The 25520-nt window shown below is 39.1% G+C and overlaps 1 protein-coding gene across 4 annotated transcripts in view; it reads right to left on the minus strand.

The window, feature by feature from the left end:
- Positions 1 to 25520, minus strand: part of adam22 (ADAM metallopeptidase domain 22) — a 62280-nt gene that overhangs the window by 34680 nt on the left and 2080 nt on the right. For all 4 annotated transcript variants that reach the window (XM_058646904.1, XM_058646906.1, XM_058646905.1 and 1 more), the window contains exons 3-5: positions 22127 to 22203; positions 7545 to 7611; positions 3155 to 3237 (exon numbers count right to left, since the gene is read on the minus strand). In XM_058646904.1, the coding sequence (XP_058502887.1) occupies positions 3155 to 3237; positions 7545 to 7611; positions 22127 to 22203 (227 nt within the window). The remainder of the gene's footprint in view (positions 1 to 3154; positions 3238 to 7544; positions 7612 to 22126; positions 22204 to 25520) is intronic.

Here is a 25520-nt window from a genome sequence, read left to right on the forward strand (position 1 = left end):
ACAATGAGTTGCGATGACTGAGACCATATTTGAAAGGGAAAGAAAAATAGTTAGTAGTAGAATGAATGTATATACATCAATATATTAAAAATATGAGGAAAAGTAGGCCACAGCACACATAACATCCGAACAAGCAGTCATTTAAAAGAGTTTCATTTATCATTTGTTGAAGGTCATGCTGTGTTCTGCCTGTGTCCTGCGTGCATGTGCACATGTACAGACATCATCCATTAATTAATTTGTGAAGCTTTTAGGAGATTAGGCAGGTCAACTTGTGAAACCAGAAGGGTAAACACTGCAAGTACTCCCAATCTGTCTTTCTCCACTATCTCTCTCGGGTTATTTTTCTGCCTCTTTCTGGCCTTCAACATATAATTCACCTTCAACATACTCATTGTCCCAGGTGAGTGTGGCACTCAGTGCAGATTAAATATGGGGAGAACATGCAGCGTCTTTGGATGTGTAGGTATGAGGCTGAACCTTGCATGTAACTCATCACGTCACCAGATTCCATCACATTTAACCGGTTATCATGAGGGATGCATCAGTCTTCAATATTTTTTAAGCACTTTATTGTCTCATAGCAAACACCCCTTTGCTATGAGACAATAAATACAGTAAATGAATCACATTTCTTCCATTTAATGGTAATCAGATTCTATGAGTGAGAATGACACGCACTGCCAAAGTTAAAACAAACAGGATTAAGTAACTGCTATTGCTATGTGTGTAAACAAGAAACTGTCAGCTTATTAGTTTGACATTTAGAATAGAATATATACTTTATTTAAACTCAATTGGTAATATTATATTATAGTGTTCTGCTCACATTTTTTTTCTGCTGTCACCAAGTGCCGAAAACATTTAGCAGGTTTATAATTCACAAAGGTTTTGGGGGCTCTGAAGGAACCAACATGACATAATTTAGCGCTTAAGGTAACATTCAAATTGTCTGTATTGATGCTCACTGTTGTTCTTTTTGATTTTTATTGAAGTGTTATTTTTAGTATTTGGATTACAACTTCCATGACACTTAAAACGGGAACCTGTGTAACTACTGAGCCTACATCCTGTTTGATGGATGTAGCCAAGATCACTATCCCTCTGTGTATAGCTAATAGCAGTATAGCATTGCAGGGTAATGTTTCTATGAGAGTGAGAGTGCAGAATGTATATTATGCATGGTAAAAACCTGACTCAGCATCGGGGAAATATCCTCTCCCTAATGTCGAACCCGTGGACAACACGATGTACTCCCTTAACTCCCTCTCCTGCACACACTGTTTCTACTGGATATATCATGGGATCATTGCTACGTCCTTGTCAAATTGTTTTTTCTGTCCACATTAAAGCAAGCAACGAAAGTCCAAAATCAAAGTTCCGATCAAAGAAACACTGCTAACATGACAACCACGACTACTCGCACTACTGTCACTGTTATGAATAATAACAACTGCAGCAACTGCACAACAAACTGCAGTAAGCCTGAGCTAAGTTAGACATATTGTAACCTTAGGAAGTCCTAAATATGGGATGGTCATGCCAAACATTTACCTTGTCTGGTTATGATATACATACAACCCTAAAACTAAATTATTATATTTAATGAACATTGCTATACCAGAATCACATTAAACATGCAAATGTTATTAAAAGCCTGAGCTTAGCTTAGTTTACTCAGCAAACTTCAATCTAATTTACCATAATTAGTTGGATGTGCATGTCTTTACTGATTATTTGGTTTAACATTCAAGTGCCAAGGAAACAGTGTATAGGTCAACGATATGCAGATGAGCATGGTGATCTATATACTCCACCGTTCAAGTCTTCAAAAATCTTAGATCTCCATCATCACATCTTAAATCTTAAAATCACAAAGCTGTTAGCTTGTCACACAAAACTCTACAACTGCCTCTCTATTCACTGCTTCACAGTAAGAAATTATGATTTTTTTATTACCTCAGACAAAGAGGCTGTTTTTGCTAGATTAGATTAGATTTTGATTTAATATCTGGTCCTGTAGGTTAGGGTTCAAGGAAGAAATAATCAGGTAGTGATCCAGACACGGAAACTGGGCAGCCTTAGCGAAGGTTTATGTTCTCTGAGTGCTTTCTCTAATTAAACATAAAACGTCCAGTCAGTCATCACAACTACATGGTCTGTATTTACATTATATAGCGCTTCTCTAGTCTTGATGACCACTCAAAGCTGTTTTTCCTCACTCGATGTGACGCTCTAAGGATAAAGAGTGTCATCTGCTGTACAGACTGTAAAGCCCTTTGAAGAGAACTGTGCCATCAGGAGTCCAAGGACACCTCGACAAATAGACTTGCGGAGACGGGAATCAAACCGACAATCTTCCAGTTGAAAGATGACTTGCTCTACCACTGAGCTATCTCTCTATTTCCACTTTTGCAATCTATCTATAAACGCAAGGTACATGTGTGGCTGTCAGTCTGTTAATTGCATGACCGGATACCAGTCTGACTGTCGCTTGACAGGCTTCTAACTTGGCAGGTGACTTTCCAAGGTCACCTGTTTTGTGCAGCGCTGAATTTTACATTGTACATTGTACAACGGGTGCTGCACACAAAAAAAGATCAGTGGTATTATCGGGACAGTGCAAGTTTTCCCTTCTTATGTTCACTGTTTTGGGGAAAGACAATTTACTGTTAGTAAATGTTTGTAAGCAACAATAAAAATCTGCCTGCACATGGATTATATATAGGTGCATTATTCATGCAAGTAATAAACAGTCCAAATACAACATTCACTTTTACATATACATTTTGCCCTTTACTGGATCTCTTTTCTACATATGTGTATAACACAAAACTCAATGTGCTTATTGTAGTGTAGTATAGATACATTCTTTCCAACAAGCCTTGCGTCTAACCCTTCTCCGTGACGGGGCGAGTGCTGCTTCAGAGCACAAAAGCTAAAAATAACAGAGGAGAGGAGAAGAGTTTGAGCAGCACCCGTCTGAGAGAATGATAAACCTGTGTACATAAAAATGCAGACAGACAGAGAAGGGCTGGCTCGAAGTATACTCAGTGACCTAACAGATAAGAGTGAGGCCCAGTCTTGAACACAAACAGAAATGTACAGCAAACATATAAAGTCACAAACACTTGTACAACACGTGTGTACTTACTGTAATCCATGACAAGATGACAGAGCCACAAAGGAGTGAGGGATTTCTCTGACCTTCCCCTGGTAGTAGCAGTGCTCTCCTCCCTGTATGAGCACAACAGATCAGATTATTTAGATCATAAACAAACTCATGTCTCATACTGTCACAAACAGAGTGAAATATGCCACTGCACTGCTGCAATAATGCTCAATATTCCATTAGCAAGTGGAATACATAACTGTTGTGCAAGCATGACCTGGTGAGTGTGACTGTGTGGGGTTTTCTGCACATTCATCTTAACCTTTTAAACCTATTTACTACTATCTGTGTGTTAACTGCTCAGTAATTTCTCTTTTCTCAACCCAACATCAGAAAGCCACAGCATCAGCCACATGTAAACTACTTCCCATCTCTTTCACCGCTGACCGTCAACCACTCATCCCCTGTCGTCACTCCTTATCTCCATATGCCCTGCATGTGCAGTTTGTGTCTGCTCTTCTCGCAGCAAGCATAAACACACTTTTATTTTCTATATAGACGTGTATGATGTCTAAGTGCTTTGCAGGCCTCTTCCTGGTCCATTTCTCGCTGCCTAACAGCCATTAGACAGGAAGCTGCTCCCCCTGAGGAAACACAGCTTTTATCAGTAGATCAATTTCTGCTCCACAGTCTGATGCCGTGTGCAGCAACGCCACTACGTCCACTTCTACATCCAGCTCTCTCAGCGGACTTCACCCATGTCTTATTAGTTTGTATTAGAATGCATGTTTGCGTTTGTTGTTTTCATTAAACTACGAACAGTTGATTGTGAAGCTTTAACGGACTCCTGCTTGGAAAAAGATTTTGAAATTCATCAGCATCAGTTGCTATAAATGAAACAGTTGAGGATAATTGCATCCATCTTGCTGACATTGTTTTGATTTTTCTCACTTTTTCTCAGTTCCATTATGTCAGACTAATCATTTATGAATCTGACTCTCACAGGACTCGAGACACAACCAAGATGACCCAAAAACTGAAAAATAACACGAAAAGAACAGTTAACTACCACATTATTGTGTGTGTAGGTGCTATAAACTATAAAATAAGTTGTACAGGGCTGGTACTAGACTAGACTATGCCAAATGGATCCACAGGTGAGGAGAAGTTGGGTTAAGAATGGTAGAGAGTGACAGCAAAATGAAGACATATAGAGGGGGAGGTAGAAAGAGAAGCTATTTATAAGTTGTGCTGTGCTCTACTATCTCAGTGTCTTCACTCCTTCTGCTGTCCTGAACCCAAATGTCTGTGTGTGTGTGTGTGTGTGTGTGTGTGTATGTAGGACACACCACTACATGTCTATAAAGACAAATAAGAAAAAGGAAATCACACCAAAATGCATAATAATTTTAATATCCATATACAAAAATGTGTTTTCCTAGTAAGTATTTATAGACTCTCCCAAGGAATAATATAGAGATATATATCACTACAGCCAATAGCATTATTATATATCATTTATCAACACGAGATTGTCTTTCTTTCCCACTGAGATACTGTATCTATTCTTGTAAACATCCCAGGGTGTATCAGGTCACTGTGGGCAAATCTCAGCACTGTTTTATGACAACACTGCATTTTTATATGGGGAAGTTTTATATTCAGGCCAATAAACTCCTTCCATTAAAAAAAACAAGCTTAGAGCTGGCTTAAACAGCATTGTGTGAACTCATTTGGCATTGGTTTGAACATACATCTCTTTATATTAAAAGCTGTACACTACAGAGTACTCTAAAACCTAGTTACCACATTATCATGATATGTGGTATAATGCTGTACTGTACCAGTTGTACATATGTAACCTTTTTTGCAGATATTGTTTTGAGTTGCCCTTTCACAAAAAACAGGTGCATCAGTTTTGGTTTAGATAACTTTTGACAGATTGGCCAAAAAACAGGCATTTCTGTGTGGCTATTTTATAAAACAGTGTAAGTGTGTAAATGATCATGTTAATGATCATGTGGTCATGTAAAATTACACATATCGTGTTTAAGGGCGCTCCAAAAACCCCAAAATGTTCCAGACATTTTTTCCTGGACAAATAACTTTCCATCAACTTACTTCATAAAGCAAAGTTTCCACACTTTGCTGAGCACAAAATAGAAAAGACTGCCAACACTTTGGCCAATGTGAATCAGATACCTTCCTTACACTCTCCTGGGCCTTATTTAAAAGTAGCTCTTATTCTTTGCACTGATTAAAAGGGAAACCACAACAGCAGCATTACCAGACAAGGCACATTGTGGATATTCATCTACAGATTTAATTATACCACAGAAAGATTGCTGTATAATACATTCTATAATTATAAGTGACCATATCATACAAATTGTGGTGTAATAATTTGGGTCATTCTCTTTAAAGTACCTAATATCTACATAATCTGCTTCTTAGCTGAGTAAATCCTGACAATTATAATCCTCATTACAGCACAACACCTCAGCGGGTGTCATGTAATTTAAGCCCAGATTTTACAGGATTATCACAGGCATTTTAAATCCAGGTCAGACCTGGTATTAACATCCATCCTGAGAGATCAATCACATGTGGACAGTGCTAAGCACGGGTGTGAGTGCAGACAAACATGTCCTCAGAGCTTCTGGAGATCCAATCACTTGTGAATGTACAGTGTGTGTAAATAGAGCTGGGATGTGAGATCTGATCAGAAGTGGCAGCAGGACATGCATTCAGGACACATTTAACCAGGTGTGAACAGACAGACGTAGAGCTGCCTACTTGTGATTAGATCTCTCAGAATGAATGTTCCAACCAGGATTGATGTTAGATGAAGGTTGAGGCCTCATCCACAGATCTAGTTCCAATTAAATCTAAGATGGACGGAAATTGTGGTGGCTGTATGGCCTGACCATGGACTGTACATGAAAATAGACGTAGTTTTCTCGATGCAAAAAAAACTCGAAATTCATGATTTCACTGATACATGATGGTTTTTTTAAACCAGATATTCACAAATGTCACCTGCAACCAGGTTCCTATTACCTGACACCAACTGCCAGTCACTCACAACTATTTTCTTCTGAATGGAAACATAATTTTCAAAACTGATATCTTGTGCGAAATGAAGAAAAACCGAAACTAGTTACTAAGACTAATAATCCATCAAGAAAATATTTAATGATGATGTAAACCAAGTGAGAAGTAGGCTCATGTTCCCATCGACTTCCTGTATGTCTGTACAGCTGGTTTATCACACCCTTTTCTCTGAAAATGACAAAATGTGCAGGAGAGATGTGAGAATGAAAGCAGTGAAAGCAGTGAAAGCACTATGGAGCTGAGAGGAACTGCAGTCTACTGATGATTCACCAAAAAAATAACACCTGTCAGATTACTCAGTGGAGCTGGTATGAAATGCTGTTCACCATTGGATTATATCACAATACTTATTTGCCAATTAATAGTATCATTCTTAATTTTACAGCTTAAACCTAAATGTCAATCTGACATTTATCTAGCTTAAATGGGACAGTGCTACATAATGTACAACAGAGTGTTTTTTTTTTAAGATAACTGCTACATTTAACTCCCTGTGCTAATAATAAAAATAAATAAATCGGACTATGAATCACTTATCCAGGTATATTAGTCTATGACTAATGTTGTTTACATGACATTTAAAAAATGCATGTAACACTGCACACTGAGCATCTTCTCAAAAAACTGCAGTGCCGTTTACACTGATAAACACAACTCTCAATACTTTTTGAGATAAATTGTCAACTGCCGCTTTTAGCAACTTCTCTACTTCAAGCTAGTTAAAAAAATCTCAATGTATTGATTTTCCAACCCCATTACATAGTCATTGAAACTGTGACCGTTCCATTGTACTGCATTTAGTGTTTGTACTTTTACAACTTGTTTTCCTTCTGCGCAGCAGATTTTCTTGGCGGGTGTAGCCAGGATGTTTTAGCTGGTTGGAAACCTACAAGAAATGTCTTACTCTTGTCTTCCTCTCTCTCTCTCTTGCTCAGCCTGATGACACAGATCATTTTTGGATGGTTCTTGCAGGATCAACACCTCACCCATGTCATTCATCCACACTCCTACATTTACCACTGATATTGCTGATAACATCCCACATGTTTTCAGCACATTCAGCATGTATGCCTTATTCCCTGTTTGTTTATGAAATAAATGTACTTTCTATTTGAACCAAAGCTGTCTTTCCCTCCATTGTTTGTTGATCTGTGACATTGTTGTGAGCTGATCACGATGCAAACCAGACTTTTTCTGGACAATAAAATGTGTTTTATGTGCATTGACTTAGAATGAAGACCTGGGCACCATAAAATCAGCAGCTCCTATGTATATGTAAACAGCATAATAGAAAGAAATACGATATCAAGATTCTTACATTGGTGATGATGGCCTTCCCTTTATCCGACAAATGCCTTTCCACATATCCTGAAGACAGCAGATCACTGTAAACAGAGCAAAAAAGAAAATCAAAGTTAGAAAATGATCTTTAAGTGTCACTCATGTGTGTGCTTGTATTTTGTAGAATAATTGTTTTTACTTCCTTGAAAGCACAGTCGGCTTAAGAGCATGAGACCAGCTGATTAAACCATTGTACACACAAATCTACACAAATGAAGCCATCTAGCAACTGCGTGTGTGTGTGTGTGTGTGTGTTTATGTATGAAAGCGATGAAGGACGAGCAAAGGTCAGTAAAAGAAAAAAGTGACACAGGGAGAATAGGAAGGGGGGCAGAAAATAAATTGAGAGTAAGGAAGAAAAACAGTGGCATAAATAAAAGCAAATCAGTATGTGTTTGCTTTCTCAGCAAGAGCTGGGACCAAGACTCCCGATGGGGTACACACTGCGGACCCAATCGGAGACAGAGATGTATGAGGTCGAGTGCACAAACACAGCCACACCACTACACAGCGCGCACATATACACACACACACACAGTGGATTGTGGATTTATCCCTTGAGCCCATTTCCAAATATAACAGTTAAAACATTTTAGCCTTTTATCTCACAAAAAAGATGACCTGGATGTAGACACACACACATGAACAGGAGGGGAGAAGTGTACATGTGTGCTTTTATGTCTGTATACCGAAGTAAGTACAAACATAAGGCCAGTTTGACTTTTAGACCCAACTTTATACTGTACGTACTGTACATTCAGCAGTGTTGTAGCCAACAAAAATCTGCTCTCTCTCTCTCACACACACACACACACACACACACACACACACACACAAATAAAGCTAACTGCACCAGAAGAGAACAGCTGAAAAATGTAAAAGTAAAACCAGCATGACAGGTTTTTCTATCAGATTAACCCGAATTTGGATTTGTTGAGTCATCTCAAGAAAAGCAAATCAGGGTCTTTCACAAAAATGCATTAATATTCATTCATGTCTTTATCATGAGGTACATTTTTAATAAAACTGATAAAAGATTCATCGTCAGTGACAGATGGGACTTGTGATGACCTGGATGACACAGACTTACTGGTTTATATTAATACTAATAAGTCAGTTCTGATTTTTTAAGTATTATTAGCTCTATTTTTTATAACCAATTCAAAAACAGTGGTACATTTGGCAAAACGACCAACTGCTGAGTTGAAAAGAAAAGAAATAAAAGTAATACATCATAATAAAATATATGACAAGAAATTATTCCGTTTTTAAAGGTAGACTCAACTGAGCTATCAATTTTTTCCTGACATGAAAAAAGGTAAATAATTCAGGTAAAAATTATCAACATCAGCATACACACATACACACATACACACACATGCACAGAGGAAAGAGGATGCTCATTGATTAACAGGCAGTTTCCTATGGAAATAAAAATGATACATACAGGGAAGGTGAGGGGGTAGAGAAGGAGGGAATGGAAAGAGGAAGAAAATGGCCATGAAAGGAAGAATAATGGGATAGAAAATAAAGTTAAAGAGAGAGGAAGAGGGTGTGAAAACAGAGCTCAGCAGATATCAACATCATTCACAGTCTGTAGTCAAGCTTTCTTCTCAAAACCCCCGCCCCAATCATGATTACACAACAAAAAAAAGACAAGCATCCCCCATCTAACACACCTCACACACGTCACCTCACCAACACTGTTAAAAATTAAACAATGCACAAGTAACGGTTCATCAACATTGTTGCACCAAAAGAACCACCATTAAGGCATTCATGGTCTCCAGTAATGAAGACGTTCACTGTTCGCCTTTGTTCTGCAGGGATGTGTATTTATAAGACTCAAAGCTTGTGATCTCTCTCCTGCCTCATGCTGAGCTCAGACAGGGGGGAGCAAACGCACAGCATACTGAGGCAGCAAGGCAGACACACGGGCTTCTAATGGAGGACGCCGATAACAGATTTCAGCTTTAATTGTTACAGGATTTAAATAATTTATTTGACAGACAAAGACGCAAACTCAGCCTCTACCCCAACCCCCACTCTCTCTCTCGCTCTCTCGCTTTCTCTCTCTCTCACACACACACACACACAGAGAGGTTTGCACAGCTATCCTTCTTAGGACACTGCATTGACTTTGATTCATTTAGACACCCTAAACAAAGCCGTATCCCTAACCTTAACACAATTAAAATCTAAGGCCTAAACTTAACCAGTTCTGCCCTCTTTAGGACCAGGCTTTGGTCTCCACGAGGAGGTCCTAAAGAGGTAACACACACATTCACGCACACTCAAATGTAGAACAATCTCTCCATCAATGCATATTGAAGTGAACCTCCTCTCTTCCTGTCAACATGCATACACATTAGGGCTGAGCAATTAATCAAAATTTAATCAAAATCGCAATATGGCAGGAGGCACGATATTTGTTAAAGCCAAAATGTGTGTTAAATCACCATTAAGATTAAATATTGTCCTGACCTATACACATCATAGTCTACAGACTGAAGAGAACATCTTTGTTTCTCACAGATCTGCACAAACATCATACAGTAATCATTTTAAATATGCTAATTAAATGAAAATGAAAATAATGATGTAAAAATGTCCATTCCCTCTCATCTCACGAATCATATCGCAATTTCAGTCAAAGTAATCGCAATTCAATATTTTTTTATATAATGTTCAGCCCTAATACTCACGACTATTAATGAAATTCTAAATGAACATACTGATTTACACTCCTGCACTGTTTTCCTGTGATTGATCTCTCTGAGGAATTAAACGCATAAATGATGGTCAAAGCGAGATGGTTTGTAAAAATGATGCTGATTAATAAGTAAAAAGAGAGATAAAGAAAATGGCAGTGGAGGGGATTATATTCAAACACTGTAATAAATTCCAATATTATCGCAGCATTTGCAGTGTATGATTGTGGTGGCACAAGTGGTTTATCTCATGCCAGACACATTTCTGTGGGATCTGGCACCTCTCTGCTGACCGGATGTGTGGCTGAAACAGAGACCAGGCAATTTTCTGTCTCAGTCGGTGTCCGTCCATCATGCTCTCAGTTCATTGGATTTTTGAATACTCTGCTCCGCCCACGCTCTACTGGAGCTTTCTGGGCCGTGGAGCTGCAGCAACATCTGTTTTGAAAGCCAGCTCGCAGCTTCAATCAACCCTGGAGGAGATTTCAGAGGTGGATATGCAGATGCTCCACTTTCAGCCCTCAACAATTCATAGACGGATCACATGCATCTCCCACAGAGAAACCTCAATGCATTGACGCTGTTTTAGCTGGGAAAATGTTGCAATCAAAAGCCTTTTTCAAATGTATTAAGTGAGTCTTCAGGAGGTAAAAACAGAAACATTGAGAAGCAGTGAGCTCACAGAGTCCGATCACATCAAATTCCCTCCCTTCACAGCATTTTGTTTTGAGTTGCTGGAGCTCATGGGGTGAACACGCAAACATAAACTAATTTTCTATGTGAAATTCCTCTCACGATCTGTGTCGCCAAGCACCAATGAAAAACAGCACAAGAAGAATGGCAGGGCTACTGTTTATTCGTATGTGTGTGTGTGTTGACTGGCACAAGTGATGGGATAGCAGGCCTTTCATTGCTTTCACACAGTCTTTTGAAAGACTCCTCTTAATACACTCAAAAACCCAGATCACACACACAAGCACAAGCACAAGCTCATACGAATATATAAGAATTAAGAATTAACCTCAATCATTAATCCAATGCGTCCATACATTCATACATACATGTTTGCACACGGGTACAGCTGTCATCAAATGGACTTCTGCTCCATATATGGATTTGCCATTTAACCCAGTCATAAAAGGGCAGTGGCACACAAAGGACTGAACATGTGCAGTGTCAGGCTTCCATAATGAGGGTGGGGGGTGCTGAGGGAGGGAGGGGCAAGGCCATGAGAGAACGGAGAATAAGTGCACCACAAAAAGCATGAGGAGGATGAAGCAAGATGGAAAGGTAGACATGAGGAGTAAGGATGTGAAAATGATTGAAGGAGAGGAGAGAGAGGGAGACGGGGGGATGGGTTCTCTTTGGGAAAAGCAGCAGCTGCTCTCACCTGCCCACCACCCCCTTCTAACGTCAGCCTCCCTCCCACTGAGGCCTCATTAAAGGTCTCCTGGCTATAATTCATTCACTCCCCAATCACTTATCAGACATGCAATTCCACCACCACCCTCAATGGGACCCCTGTTCTTATTGCACAGGGAATACTGACACTCAAACAAGAAATACCAATAAAGAAAAATCTAACCGAAAGCTTAGGACCCGGTTTCCTCCAGCAACCCTGGTCCATCATACAATCAAGTATATATGGCATGAAACCTACAGGCCAAACAGAGCTGCCTCCTGAATTATGCAGTGGATGAGGATGAGGAGAACAAGTAGATCTGTATGTGTAAAAACATGTGGACACTTAGTGAACTCTACACCGTGTTAACAGGGTTAATAGAGACAGAAAGACACTTGGAGCTCTGCACACCTGGGAGCAAGCAGCCGTTTACATCCTCACATCTCCACTCCTCCACTGACATCATCGGACTTTGTGTGGTGTAAAATGTGGTTACAGTCAAGTGATTTTTATTCAGCATGACAGGAAAACTAGTGATTTTTAAGAGACAACAGAGGCATTAGTATTGTGTGTATAGTGTGGTCCTTGTTTGATATACATATACTTATACATATATATACATATATATATGTATAGTTCACTAAGTATATATAAGGACCACAAAAATGTAACAAGTTTACATTAGCTATGTTTACATGGTCATAAATAATCGGAATAAAACATGCAGCACACAGTATTCAGATTGGAGTTCATGTAAACATGTGACGCAGTATTCCGATCGGTGTTGATGTAAACATGTGACGCAGTATTCACATTGGTGCTGTAAACAGTAACTCACTGGTTTTGTTAATCATGGTGTCTGCCCTACAAACATGACATACTTTCCACTCTCGATATTGCTGGAAATGGATAGAAACAAGGAGCAAAAACTGCTGTGGAACTGACACAGTTTTTCAACAGGATATTTTAACTCTGTATTGTCGGGCAGTAAATTAAAAGTGCTTGGATAAGCATAAATATCCTCCAGCCCTCTCCCCCTCTCTGTCAACCACGGTAGCAGTATGAACTGAAGAACAAGATGTAGGTTCAAGACGTATAAACAGAAATGAAAGTCAGAGAAGTAAGAGAGGAGGGAAATGAAATCAATGGTGTGTGACGAGGAGACGAGCAGAGGAGAAATATCTGAAAATGAGCCGAAAACAACTGCGTTTTACGATTTACGATGCAGGCAGAAGTAACTCTGTGCATGCAAAAATGCTGGCATTATTCTGATTAAACACCTGATGCATAATCTGATAACTTATAGTTTCGCCCATCTAAACAGGGAAGTTGTTTGGAATTAATCAGTGATTTCTGACTTTTCATCGGGCATCACCATGAGGTTTGTTAATGTCAATTGTGAATAAAATCAAATAAACTTTGTGATATTTAACTGTTTAACGCCATGATTAGAAAACAAACAAACAAACATTGGGAGCAATTATCTTTGTTAGTTCCCAATCCACACACCTGTCATTTTTACTGCCCAGTACCTGTGTCCTGCAAATGAGCAAATGGACTTTCCCAATCTAAGTTGGTTTTGAAATTGAGTGTAGACAGATGTCAGTAGTTAGATGTTGGTATACATTGCTTCTTGGCATTATGTCTTACTTTGATTGTGAATTTTCTGAGACATATTGCAATTGATGAGACACCATCAAAACAATATTCTAATGCAAGGGCGAGGATTTAAACATACCATGATCCGCACACATGATCCGCTCACGTGCCAAGTGACACTGTTTCCTCTGCAGAGAGGCGAACTCTCTTATTACTTTTACTGTAAACTTAATTGGAAAATAGTACACTGATACGCTTATTGTGTGATACACACAAAATACATCAACAAATAATTATGAGACCAAATAAAACCATTTTGATGCTTTTTTTTATGTTTATGCTATTCCAATGGTGTCCTTTAACTCAGGCTAATATGAAGCTTACATAAAGTATACATTTGGCAAATTAACTAAAACAAAGATTATAGCTTTGGTGAAATTCATTTGGTTTAAGAAGTTCTGAATGATAAAGCCTCAAATCAGTGTCTATTCTACTTTTCTGCACTAGACAAGGACTGTGGGCTTTACTTCAGTTACGCTAGAACTGCAGCATCAATATGAACACATGTAATTATTAGAACAGCCAATATATATATATATACACATTTGGGCAAGTGAGTACTGCTTTAACACAGACTGGAAAAAAAGTGAACATATTCTTTGACCTCAGCCCAACATTTCTATACTAAAATAAAAATGCCCATAGTGTAGAGGCTCTCCCCGATGTCTCTGTGTGAGTGTGTAACACATCTTTACTATTATAATACTGTTGCTTTTTAATGAACCCTGCTCACCTACACAAATATATCTGAATCCACTTCCCCCGCCAACAAAGATACACACAAATCTGCACTCACCGTCTTATACTGACAAACACTATGCTGTCTGTACTGACACTGAGCCACTTAGCAAACACTATCTGTAATATACAGTGAGTGAGCAGTGCATTAGCTCTCCCTCTTGTGTACACACACACACATACACAGACACACACAGAGACACTTTCCAATCTGAAAGCTTAAAGTATGAGTGTGTGTGTGTGTTTGTGGTCGGACACAGATCAGAGCAAAAGTACAAGATGGAAAGGAAGAGAGAAGAGAACAGGAGAGGGTACTTTCTTTCAAGTACATACCTCACTGAGCATGTATGCACACACATTTACATACACTCTGTTATATCTCTCTCATATCGTCTACACTTATTCATCCCACCCAGTAGAACTCAAGGGTGCATGAAGGACATTCACATCTCTCTTTCAGTCTTCTTCTGCTTCTTCTTCTTCAAACTCCTCACCCTTAACTATTTCTTTCTCTCAGTCTTTTCCATTTTTTTTTTTTCCCTCTTTCATGCACACACACACACTCCACTCTGTGTTTTTCTCATTAAGTCTGCAGTAAATCAGATCACGCCTCTCTGCAATAAATTTCAGACCAGGGAATAGAGGAGGAGAGACAGAGGTGGAGGTGGAAAAGGAGGAGAAGAAGAGTGGAGTTGGATAGTAGCAAAGTCAGGATGCGGAGAATGAGACAGGGATGATAAATGACCCTGAAACGGGACATGAGAGAGTTAAACCGCATCCATGTGAAGACGTAAGGCTGTACATGTACATGTACCTACAACCAGCACATACATAAATCCAGGCACACTCACTCATGCACACCAGCAGCAGCATCAGCACCTTTCACAGTCAAAGTCATCAAGACACTCATTTTTGGGATCTGATAGCAAATGTCACCAAGTTCATGAGTCATGAAGTCGACATGAGCTTGACATCAACTGAATAACATTTTATGCACTCACTTTTCTGGGAAGTGAACAAGAGATTATTGTTGGGAAAAAAGTAAACCAGCACACCAGCGACTCCTCCCAGATATTTTGGATGTGTATGTGAAGAATGTCTTTTTACAAAGACATTGTTTGATGTCTGGCATTTAGAGCAGCTGCAGAGATTCTCTCGGGTCAGAAAGTCTCACAGTTGAGTCATCTTTTTCAAACAGTGGTCAATAAAATGTGAAAATATCCAAATATTGAGCTGTGTATGTTAAAAATAAGAAGCAAAATCACCTACATGTACCAGGAAGGCATTTTGTTAGAAGCGTCCAATCACAGAGCTTAGAATTCTGTTACTCACAACCTAAACAGCAGACATAAACGTCTTTGTAGAAGCCAGTGTTGATATTTTGTTCACATTTATAACACCAAAGCATTATAATTTACTGTGGCAAAAACTGTGATTCACAGCTCTAACTGTTAGGCTCACAGGTAATGTAACATGTAAAATAACCTTTTTTTTCCAAAAGTACAACTGAACACAATCAAACAAGCACACCAGTAAAAAGCTGCAGTTGTCTGTGTTAAATGTATACACTATCATTAGTACTATTAGGGCTAAACAAGTTTGAGTAAATATCAAATTGTGATTATTTTGACAGGAATTGCGATATGTTTCGCGAGGGAATGCTGATTTTTACATCATGATTGTCATTTTCATTCAGAGAATGAATATAAAATGATAAGGGCAGCCTGTGGGCCAAGTGGAAAGGGAACTTGGCTTGTAACCGGAAGGTCGCCGATTCAAGTCCCCACCAGGTCGAAAGGGCTGGGGTACCCCTGAGCAAGGTACCCAACCCCCATTGCTCCTCGGGCGCTACTCAGTGTGGCAGCCCACTGCTCCTAATTCTAGGATGGGTCAAAATGCAGATAACAATTTCCCTAAGGGGATTAATAAAGTATCCAAAATGACTGTGTGATACTTGTGCAGATCTGTGAGAAACGAAAGTCTGCAGAATAAGATGTGTATTGATCAAGACAATAATTAATCTAAATATATATTTGACACACATTTTGTCTTTAAAAAATATTGCGCCTCCTGTGATTTGAAAATTGCAGTAGGCAATTTGTGTTGCGATTTAGATAAAATTTAGAATAATTGTTCAGCCCTAACTACTATCAATTTAAAATAAATATACTTAATGTTTTATAGATGTACAATCACCTGCTTGTACGAGTTGTTTTTCATTACTCCAGAATAAGCCTTTTATGTTCTATATCAGGACCAAAGTCAGCTCTAGAGAGGCCACTATTGGAACCACCATGTTTTTACAATAACCCACAAAGGACTAAACATCTTTTGAGTTTTGATGCAAACCGAAGGCTACAAACGTTCTCACTTGGAAAGGACGGATGAAGTGAGAGATATTCGGCTGCAATATGCAACTTCACCAATAAATGTTGATATATTTTACACATCATGCCTTTAAGTTTAATAGTGTTTTAAACTGGTGCTACGGTCATTATAAGTTCACGGTTTTGCTTAAATCATAGAAAAAGCATGAGGGCTATTCATAGATAAAATGTATGGATTTTTATTTTTATTCCTTTTGTGTATTTGTATACACTGAGTACTTTGTCCTCTACAAACTAACAGTGTGTCTTTAATGATGCATCCATTTACTCCAGCAGTTGCTTTGTGTACTGAAAATTGAAATGATACCAATTAATGCAAATTGAGTTTAAAATCAAATATTTCAAAACAAGGCTCTTTCTCTGTTTGTCCAACGCGCTTCATCCCCCTCTAAGTATTGATCATCACGCTTTCCATCTGAGCGTCATTTCCTTCAATCCATTCTTGTTACCTTTAATTAAGACAACCCTTTACACATCTCTCCTGCAGCTGAGGCCCAACACCATGACAGAGTCAGGAACACCCAACAGCAGTGGATTTTCAAGGTTCACATCACATTAACAAATGAAATGGTAAAATCAACCTCCCTCCACACACACGCCCATACACAAATACACCAAAACATAGACACATTCATCAAACCACCGAACCATGGGATGTTTGGTTAGCTTCTTTTCCAAAAACAGGAAGCCTCCATGGATATATCAGTGCTCTAACCCTAGCATCCCCCTCCCCACACACATGTTCCATTCAGAAAGATGAATAATGCATTTAGTGTTGAAAGTAATTGACCCTAAGCATTAACATTAACAACGTGTCTGCATGCTAGGAAAGCTGGCACAACACAGTAGTAGACATAGCAATACAGAGTTTCCATGAGCGTGGACGTCAACATAAAATGAGAGAGAAGCCCCCCTCTTCACTTTATGCTGTCGCAGCAAATTATGCCATAACACTGAGAGATTATGAAACTCTCCAGTCCCAGTTGGATCTGCACCTGTTTTTCTCTCCATCTACACTCACAAATGGCTCACAAATTTCTGTTGAATATCTCTGAAAATATGTTGAATATATCTAACAGAAAAAAAACAATGATTGTTGTGATTCCAAATAAATTGCAAAAACACCAAAAAGGGGGAGGGGATGATGTTTGGTATGACGTGACACATTTCATTTGGATGGCAAAATATTATTCAGTAAATCATTCAAAATTTGCAGAGCACTCTAATTACTAAATATAATTGTTTATCACACAAACTAACATTTAAAATGATTTATTTCATTATTAATTATTATTAATTGAATTAATACAAGAGATCTAACCAATTTATAGTAAGATCCTGCATGCTTACATGTTTATATCCCCTTTACCATATGATGAACATGGAAGAGAAACCATAACAAACACACACACACATATGTGTGTATATGTGTATATATATATATATATATATATATATATATATATATACATACATATATATACATATACACACACACATAAATACATATATTCTCATATATACATACACATATATATATATATACATATTTATATAATCTTTAGCAACATTTATTATTCAGAAAAAGCAGGTGGGAGGGGTGGGGTAAATGGGGAGTAGGGGTTGAATGAAGAGAGGGTGTGAAGGGAGGTAGGTAATCATGGGTGGGTAAGTGTGAGAGAGAGAGAGAGGGGGAGAGAGAGAGAGAGTGTGTGTGTGTGTGATTTTTGGGTTAGAATTGAGGATGATGAAAAAACAGGCAACCCCCAACCCAAAACACACTTTCAGCTCCAGTCCCATTAATGGTAAATAGCAGGCGGCTGCTGAGGTGGAGGAGTGAGGGGAGGACAAAGACAGCGAGGAGGAATAAAGACCCTGTGACCCACCAACCCCCTCTGACTTCCTCTGCCACACTTCACATAGGTAGCGTCAGTCAACCTGGCATATTACTGATGATGAAAGCACTGATTACTACAGCACGCACGTTAATGCAGTCTGTTATTCTCTCAATTTGGGCCAGTTTCTTATCCAAACAAGGACTGTGATAGAATAGCAACCTAGATGGATGGACAAAAGAAAACTTGCATAACTGTATCATTGTCAGTGTTAGTCTAGCATATTGTAATAAGAGTGCTTAAGTGTGTTGGAGAACCTTTGTAGCCTTCATTTTGCATCAAAACTGCAAACAAACAATGTTTTGTCCTTTGTGGGTTATTGTGAAAAGATGGCGGTCCAAAATAGTGGCCTCTGTAGTGTATGACTTGGTCCTGATATAGAACATAAATGCTCATTCTGGAGTAATGAAAAACAACTCATACAATCAGGTTATCAGTTATATAGAGTATAATTATTTTATCTTAATGGTAATGAGAGTAGTACTAATGAAAGTATATTCATTTAACAGACAACTGCTGCTTTTTACTAAAAACTTCAGCTAAATTGTGTTCGGTTGCAAAGTGTTTTTGTAAGAAAAATAGATGATTTTACGTGTTACAATACCTGTGAGTCTCAAACAGTTAGAGGTGTGAGTTTTTGCTAAATCATCACTTTTTTTTTTTTAGGTATTTATGGTTAAAAGAAGCTGTGAAGAAAGAGGAGGGTCTTGCTGCCATATTGATTGGCATTAGAGTAGCCAATATTTTTACTGCAGGGCCACATAGTGGCGCACATGCCTTACAGCAAGAGGGTCTGCGTACTCTAGGTACTCTAGTTTCCTCTCTCATGTCCAAAAACATGCAGAGGTTAACTGAACACATTTTAAATTGCCCATATGAGTGAATACTTGTTCATGTTGGCCCTGCGATGGAATAGTGACCTGCCCAGGGTGTACCACGTGACCCTCATGTGGAGGATAAAAGACGATAAATATTGCCACTGCAGCTACAACACAACATGACAGCATTTATAAACATGGAAGACAGCCTAGTCTCCGTTGTGGAGAACTAGTGGAGGACACAACTAGTGTCGCCTATATCTGCGGTGTTAACCATAGAGGAAGCTGAGCATGATGTTTCTATAGGAGAGGATGATGAGGAGGACATTTCTGGAGTGAGGCCATGAATGTTTGAACCAATATGCGATGCCAGCAGTGCTGCTGTGGAGAAAGAGACTGGAGAAATGCAGGCTCAGCCCTGCAATAGAGTTGATGCATCTGAATGGTATGTTGGGTCAGAGCTTCAAACCGCTTGATTGGATGGGAATGAGTGTACTCCCCCAAGTACAAGGTGAGTCATCATTATACACAAACATGCTGGAGCTACTAGCGCCTCAAGAGCCATGGCATGGGGTCTTTTAACACAATAGTACCAGGAATCAAAGATGGTCTGGTGACCACAAATTAGTTTGTTATGATGTTATGAAAATCTGTCAACCATTTGGGATATTTAATTCCAAAAACAAAACATCTGGCACTTCATGAAAATCCAAGATCACCAAAGTTATAAGAATTCATCCTCAGGGGAAAATTGTTGTTATTGTCTTTTATAACATATTACAGCCCATTTGTTGACATGTTTCAGACAAGGGATTAAAGTGGTCAATCAATCATCAGACCAACCACCATCCACTGAGTGGAGTAGCTAACATGGGTGACTGAAGACCGTCTTGTAGTAGAAACACACCGGCCGTGATAAGTCGTCACTACTTATTACAGTACTATCACTTATTACTCCCTTTGTGGGGGTTCCTGCTGCAGTAGGTTTCTACAGCACCACATAATTCCATCATAAAACACACACACTCACAAGAGGAGCTGGTAAAGGAACTACACAATCCAACTTATCCACTTTTGACTTTTAAAAAAAACTTTATAAAAAAAAAACACCTACACTCCTTATTCACGGCACATACCACACACACCAACTCAAGGCAAAACTCAGCTCAGTCGGACATGATAAATAAAATACATGATATCGTGTGAAGCTTACTGTACTACTCCACTAGAGAGAGAGTCAGCAGCTAAAGCTGAAAAACACACCTTCCTTTTTGCTTGTGCCACAATTAAACGCAAAAATATGCACAGCATCTGAGTCACTCATTGATCAAAATGAGAGAACTATGTTTTGTTACTGGAAGTCAAAAAAAACATTGTTGACCCATTCAGCTAGAATATCTCCCACTCCTGCACCCACACACGTCAACTGGGTTTATTCTGTCTGGCATGAAATCTATCTGTAAACAGAAGTGATATTGCTGTCAAGCAAGGGATCAGTTCACAGAGGAGTTTGGTTAAAGACGGCGAGGAGGAGAGAAGAGGACAGCAGAGGTGTACTAATACAGACTTGAGGGAAACTGTAGATCTAGACTCATGAGGGAAGGTAATTGGGACTGGGAGAAAGTTATGTAGTGCCAAGATCATCAACAAAAAAACAAACACATTTAAGGCACCAAATTACATGAACAATAACAACAGTAAATCTTATTTATTGCTGCTTTATAAAAAATACTCATACACACACAAACACATACACAGACATAACTGTCCCACTGTTGTTTTATTCTTACAAACACTGAACTCATTTGATTCATTTTAAGCTTGTCAGCACATAAAGTTTGCCTGCTTGTCTCCTACAACTTGTCGACGACAATATCGGACCATAAATCCACCGACAAAGTGTATGCAAGAAAGGGTGAGGTGGGGGGCATTAGCTAACCGCGGCTGATGTTCTAGTTGACAGATTTTTGTAGCCTGTCACATAAATAAAAGTAAATAAATAAAGGCAAAGAACTAAAGAAACTATGATGTCAAATGGGATGTCTCAACTCTCAAACCAATGAATTGATTGACAATCAATTCATTGTTTCAGGGCAGAGAAAGCACAGTATGTCATACAGATGAATAATGACCAATAAACCTAGTGCTTGTGTGACAACTTCTGCATACTACTAGGACTATGTGATACTTTTTCCTGGTTGTGTTATAGATTTACAGCTGCAGAGACAAACATCCACTAAAGTGTAAATGCCTGTGTTAAACAAAGTGACCGGGGTTAACAAGCATTTAGTCGCGTGGACAAAATTAGACAAACCTGCCATTGTCTCAAAAAGTGATTGACTGAAAAATAAAGAGAAAAGACAGAAGAGACAAATGATAAAGAGGTTGATTATAAAAGGAGGTGGAGAAGAAAAGGGAGAGGAATTAGGTAAGAGTGGGAGAGGTGAATCAGGAGGGACTGATAGAGAGTTGCTTGCTTTCCATCAGCAGTGATGTGATCAATAACTGTGTCTGACAGTGCAGCGCTCCAGCCTTTACCATATATCACTTCCCATTATGATGGAACCTCTAAGTCACACACAATAACTGACCTTCTGCTAACACACACACACACACACACACACACACACACACACACACACACACACACACACACACACACACACACACACACACACACACAGTACAGTCATTCATACAGTGGCTCAAACAAAGATGAGATGAAGCCATCTTCATCTACATAAAACAATAAAAATGTTTGTAAAATAATGAATAACATTTGAAAAAGATTAACAAGAATAATGGATCTAGACAAATTCGACTCAAGAGACGGCCAGCAATGGAAACAAAGATACAGCCAGAGAGATAGATAACCAAATAGAGCTAAACCAAACACAAACTCAACCAGTCAGACAGACAAATTAAGATATTTAATAATGTAATACTCACTGATTCAGTTCCACATCCAAGATGAATTCCTTCCCAAAAGCCTCGACTTTAAAGGTCGCCTGGGCCACGTGGTTCACCTAAAAAGGTAGAGAGGGCAGGTTACTTACCTTTTCTAAAAGCAGCCATTATTACATTCATAGTTCAGTTTATCATTTACAGATCAATTGACTATATGCACGGTATTTTACTTACGACTTCTGTTAAAATATAAGCAAGTCAGTTGTCAGGGGAAACTTGGACTTTTTAAGGTAATGTTAGCAATCAAAATGTCACATATAGGTTGTAAACTTTCACATTGTGATTCAGTAGTCGTTTAGTAGTAGAAGTGCCCTAGCCCTGAGGGATTCAAACATGTAGTAAGGGAACAAATTGGAGCACTGCTGCATCCCTCTGTACACAGCCCCTGCTGAATTCTATAATCCGCTAAACACTCTTGATAACTTCTGCAGACACAGACTGTAGAACATCTCTGCATCATTGGCTGACAGCTCACCAGAAACAGTCAATTCTCATCTACATTGATGGATGACTCTTCACTCTCCAAACCCTGAACAGACTAATCTACACAATACAGACAAATTAATAACACATGATAGGATTGCACACATCCCTTCAAAATGAACCCACTGATGCTTCACAGAACTGAGTCTGTGAACACAGTAACTATCCAATACAATCCAATTTCATTTATAAAGCACATTTTTAAAACGACAGGGTGGACAAAAGTGCAGTACATACAATACCAATACAACAATAATAGGGCTAATGAGGGCTAAAAGACACACATAAAAGCCAAAAAGAAGCATTTAAAAACAATAATAAAACAGAAAAATAAGAAAAAAAGCTAAAACACACATAAGAAACAACTCACTCTGGGTTAAAAGCCAAGGAAAATAAATGTGTTTTTAAACAAGATTTAAAAACAAGAAGTGTGGGGGCCAGCGTATTTCCACAATTTAGGAGCTGAACAGAAAAAGCTCAGTCCCCTCTAAGCTGAACAACGATTATGATTACTACTGCATTGTAACTGTAACTATAGACAAGGCCAAATGGCTGTGTTAAACAACCTTGTTGGGCCCATGAGAATCAGATGACCATAAGCAATGATGCATTGCGTTTTATATAGAAGCAGAATTGCACACTCTTTTTCTTCCAAGTCCATCGATTTGGCTCGGGGAAAGTCTGATTCATCCGCAGTGGTGAGCACATATGGTACAGCCTTCATTATACACCCTCAGGTCAACGAGAACTCCCAACAATCATTCCTGCGCAGGTCCAGGGGGAGTCCCAGAGCCCAGCTACAGCACACTGCCCCCTCCCCCCTCAACAGCCCAGCCCACGAGTGACCTTTGGTACAGACCAGCCGCTGCATGGCATCAAGGGGGGTGTAGGTGTGTGTTTGTGTGTGTGTGTGTGTGTGTGTGTGTGTGTGTGTGTTTCCGTTTGAGAGGGTGCCCTTGTGCTCACCCAAGAACAAACGTAGCCCACAAGGTCCCCAGTGACCACAGACTCTATTGTTCAGAGTGTCAGTGTGTGGTCAATGCATATATGAGCGGCTAAGAGCATGTGTGCGTGTGTGTGTGTGCGTGTGCGTGTGCGTGTGTGTGTGTGTGTGTGTGTGTACAAAAAGGCAATCCCTTTCCATGGCACATTTTTGAAATCTAATCTGGTAGATTGGATCCATGATGGGAGAAGGTACCAGTAATTGTGTTGAATGAAAGCACATCCTGACTTGACTGGGCCTGACCAATATTCTGAGACTGCAACTGACTCTTTTTACATTGATTTCTCAGTTACAGCGAGACTGGCTTTCCACTCATGACTGCTGAAGTATGCGTGTAAGTGCTGTCAGAGCACTGTGCGTGCACACACACACACACACACACACACACACACCACAGGAGGAGAGGCAGGCTAAAACCAACAACAACAACACACATGCTCAGACTAATTCAACTTGAAAAATGTAATTTTCTACCAAAACAACAGAGTGCTATGAACACATAGCTGAAGTCCCCACTGCTCATTCAGTGAGGTTTGTGCCAGAGACTGAAAATAGGCAAAGCAACAGAAGTCTATAAATAACTTCCTGTGTGTTGCACATTTTCTGACCCATCTGACAGATTTGTTTCAAGGCTATTGATCTAAAAACAGCCAATAACTGAGCAAACTTTGTGCAAGTGACATCACAAACGTTATCTCTCCAGAGAATATGGGACTTATATGGGAAAAAAACAAAGATGTTACATCCACGCCCCTCTCCCTGAATCTATTCCACATTTGAAATGTATATTTTATACCCTTGAAATGGCAACCAAGTGAGAGTTATTTTTGTAACCATAAGTTAACAGAACACATTTTTCAGACAGAGTAAAGTAAATGATTTTCCTGTGCTGAAACAGACTCATGCAAATATAAGAATTTAGGCCTGAGATCGTGTATTTCATCATAAAACTTTCAATCAAGCCCACGTGGAGCCTGTGTAAGCATCAAGACCAGCAACCATTTGTGATGTCACCCATTAGAATCTGAACTCCTGTTTTGAAGCCTGTCATATCGTGATTTGGCTTGAGCCATCTTGGTGTTTTGAAACCATAAATTCAGAGGCGTCACCTGCAAGCAGGCTCCTATTGGCTGATACCAGCTGTCAATCCCATAGACCTTCACTCATATCCACCATACTTTATCTTTTTAATGGGAACATAATTTACAAAATTGACATCATGTTCTATATAGAAGACCTGAAACTAACTTGAGATGATTAGGAAAATGTTTACTAATGTTATAGATTAAGTGAGACATAGGCTAATCTTCAGACAAAGTCCTTTTGAAACTAGCGGAGTCGCCCCTGGTGGCTATTTAATATATTGCAAATTCCTGAGTGACTTCACAGGGGGAAACTATACATACATATATATATTTATATACACAGCCTATGGTTATCATCAGCTCTAGAAGGAAAATAGTAACATAATAACGGGTGGGTTCCTATTTACACCTCCCTCCACTCTCCATACTAGTCAACAATGGGCATGAATTAAAAATACATGGCAGTTTTAAGTAACACAGATACAATGTTTACAAGTATTACTACACTTTAAATGTAACTATAGACATGGCCAAACGGCTCTGGTAAGTTCCCTTGCTAAAAAACCCTTGTTTGGCCCACAGGGATCAGATGACTACTAGCAGCTTTCTGCATAACTTTATCATGATTGATTTTATATGGTAGGTAATCATGTCCAAACCACACACACACTGCAAAAATTGAGTTAAACCCATGTAGAGCCCACTTTGTCCACTAGCCTACAGTTTTTGAGTGGCTTACATTAAGGCTCTGACAACACAACACTTCAGAATAGTGTCATTTAGCTATATTTATATTAATCTAATT

This window comes from Solea solea, chromosome 13, assembly GCF_958295425.1.
Source record: "Solea solea chromosome 13, fSolSol10.1, whole genome shotgun sequence".
Taxonomy (NCBI): domain Eukaryota; kingdom Metazoa; phylum Chordata; class Actinopteri; order Pleuronectiformes; family Soleidae; genus Solea; species Solea solea.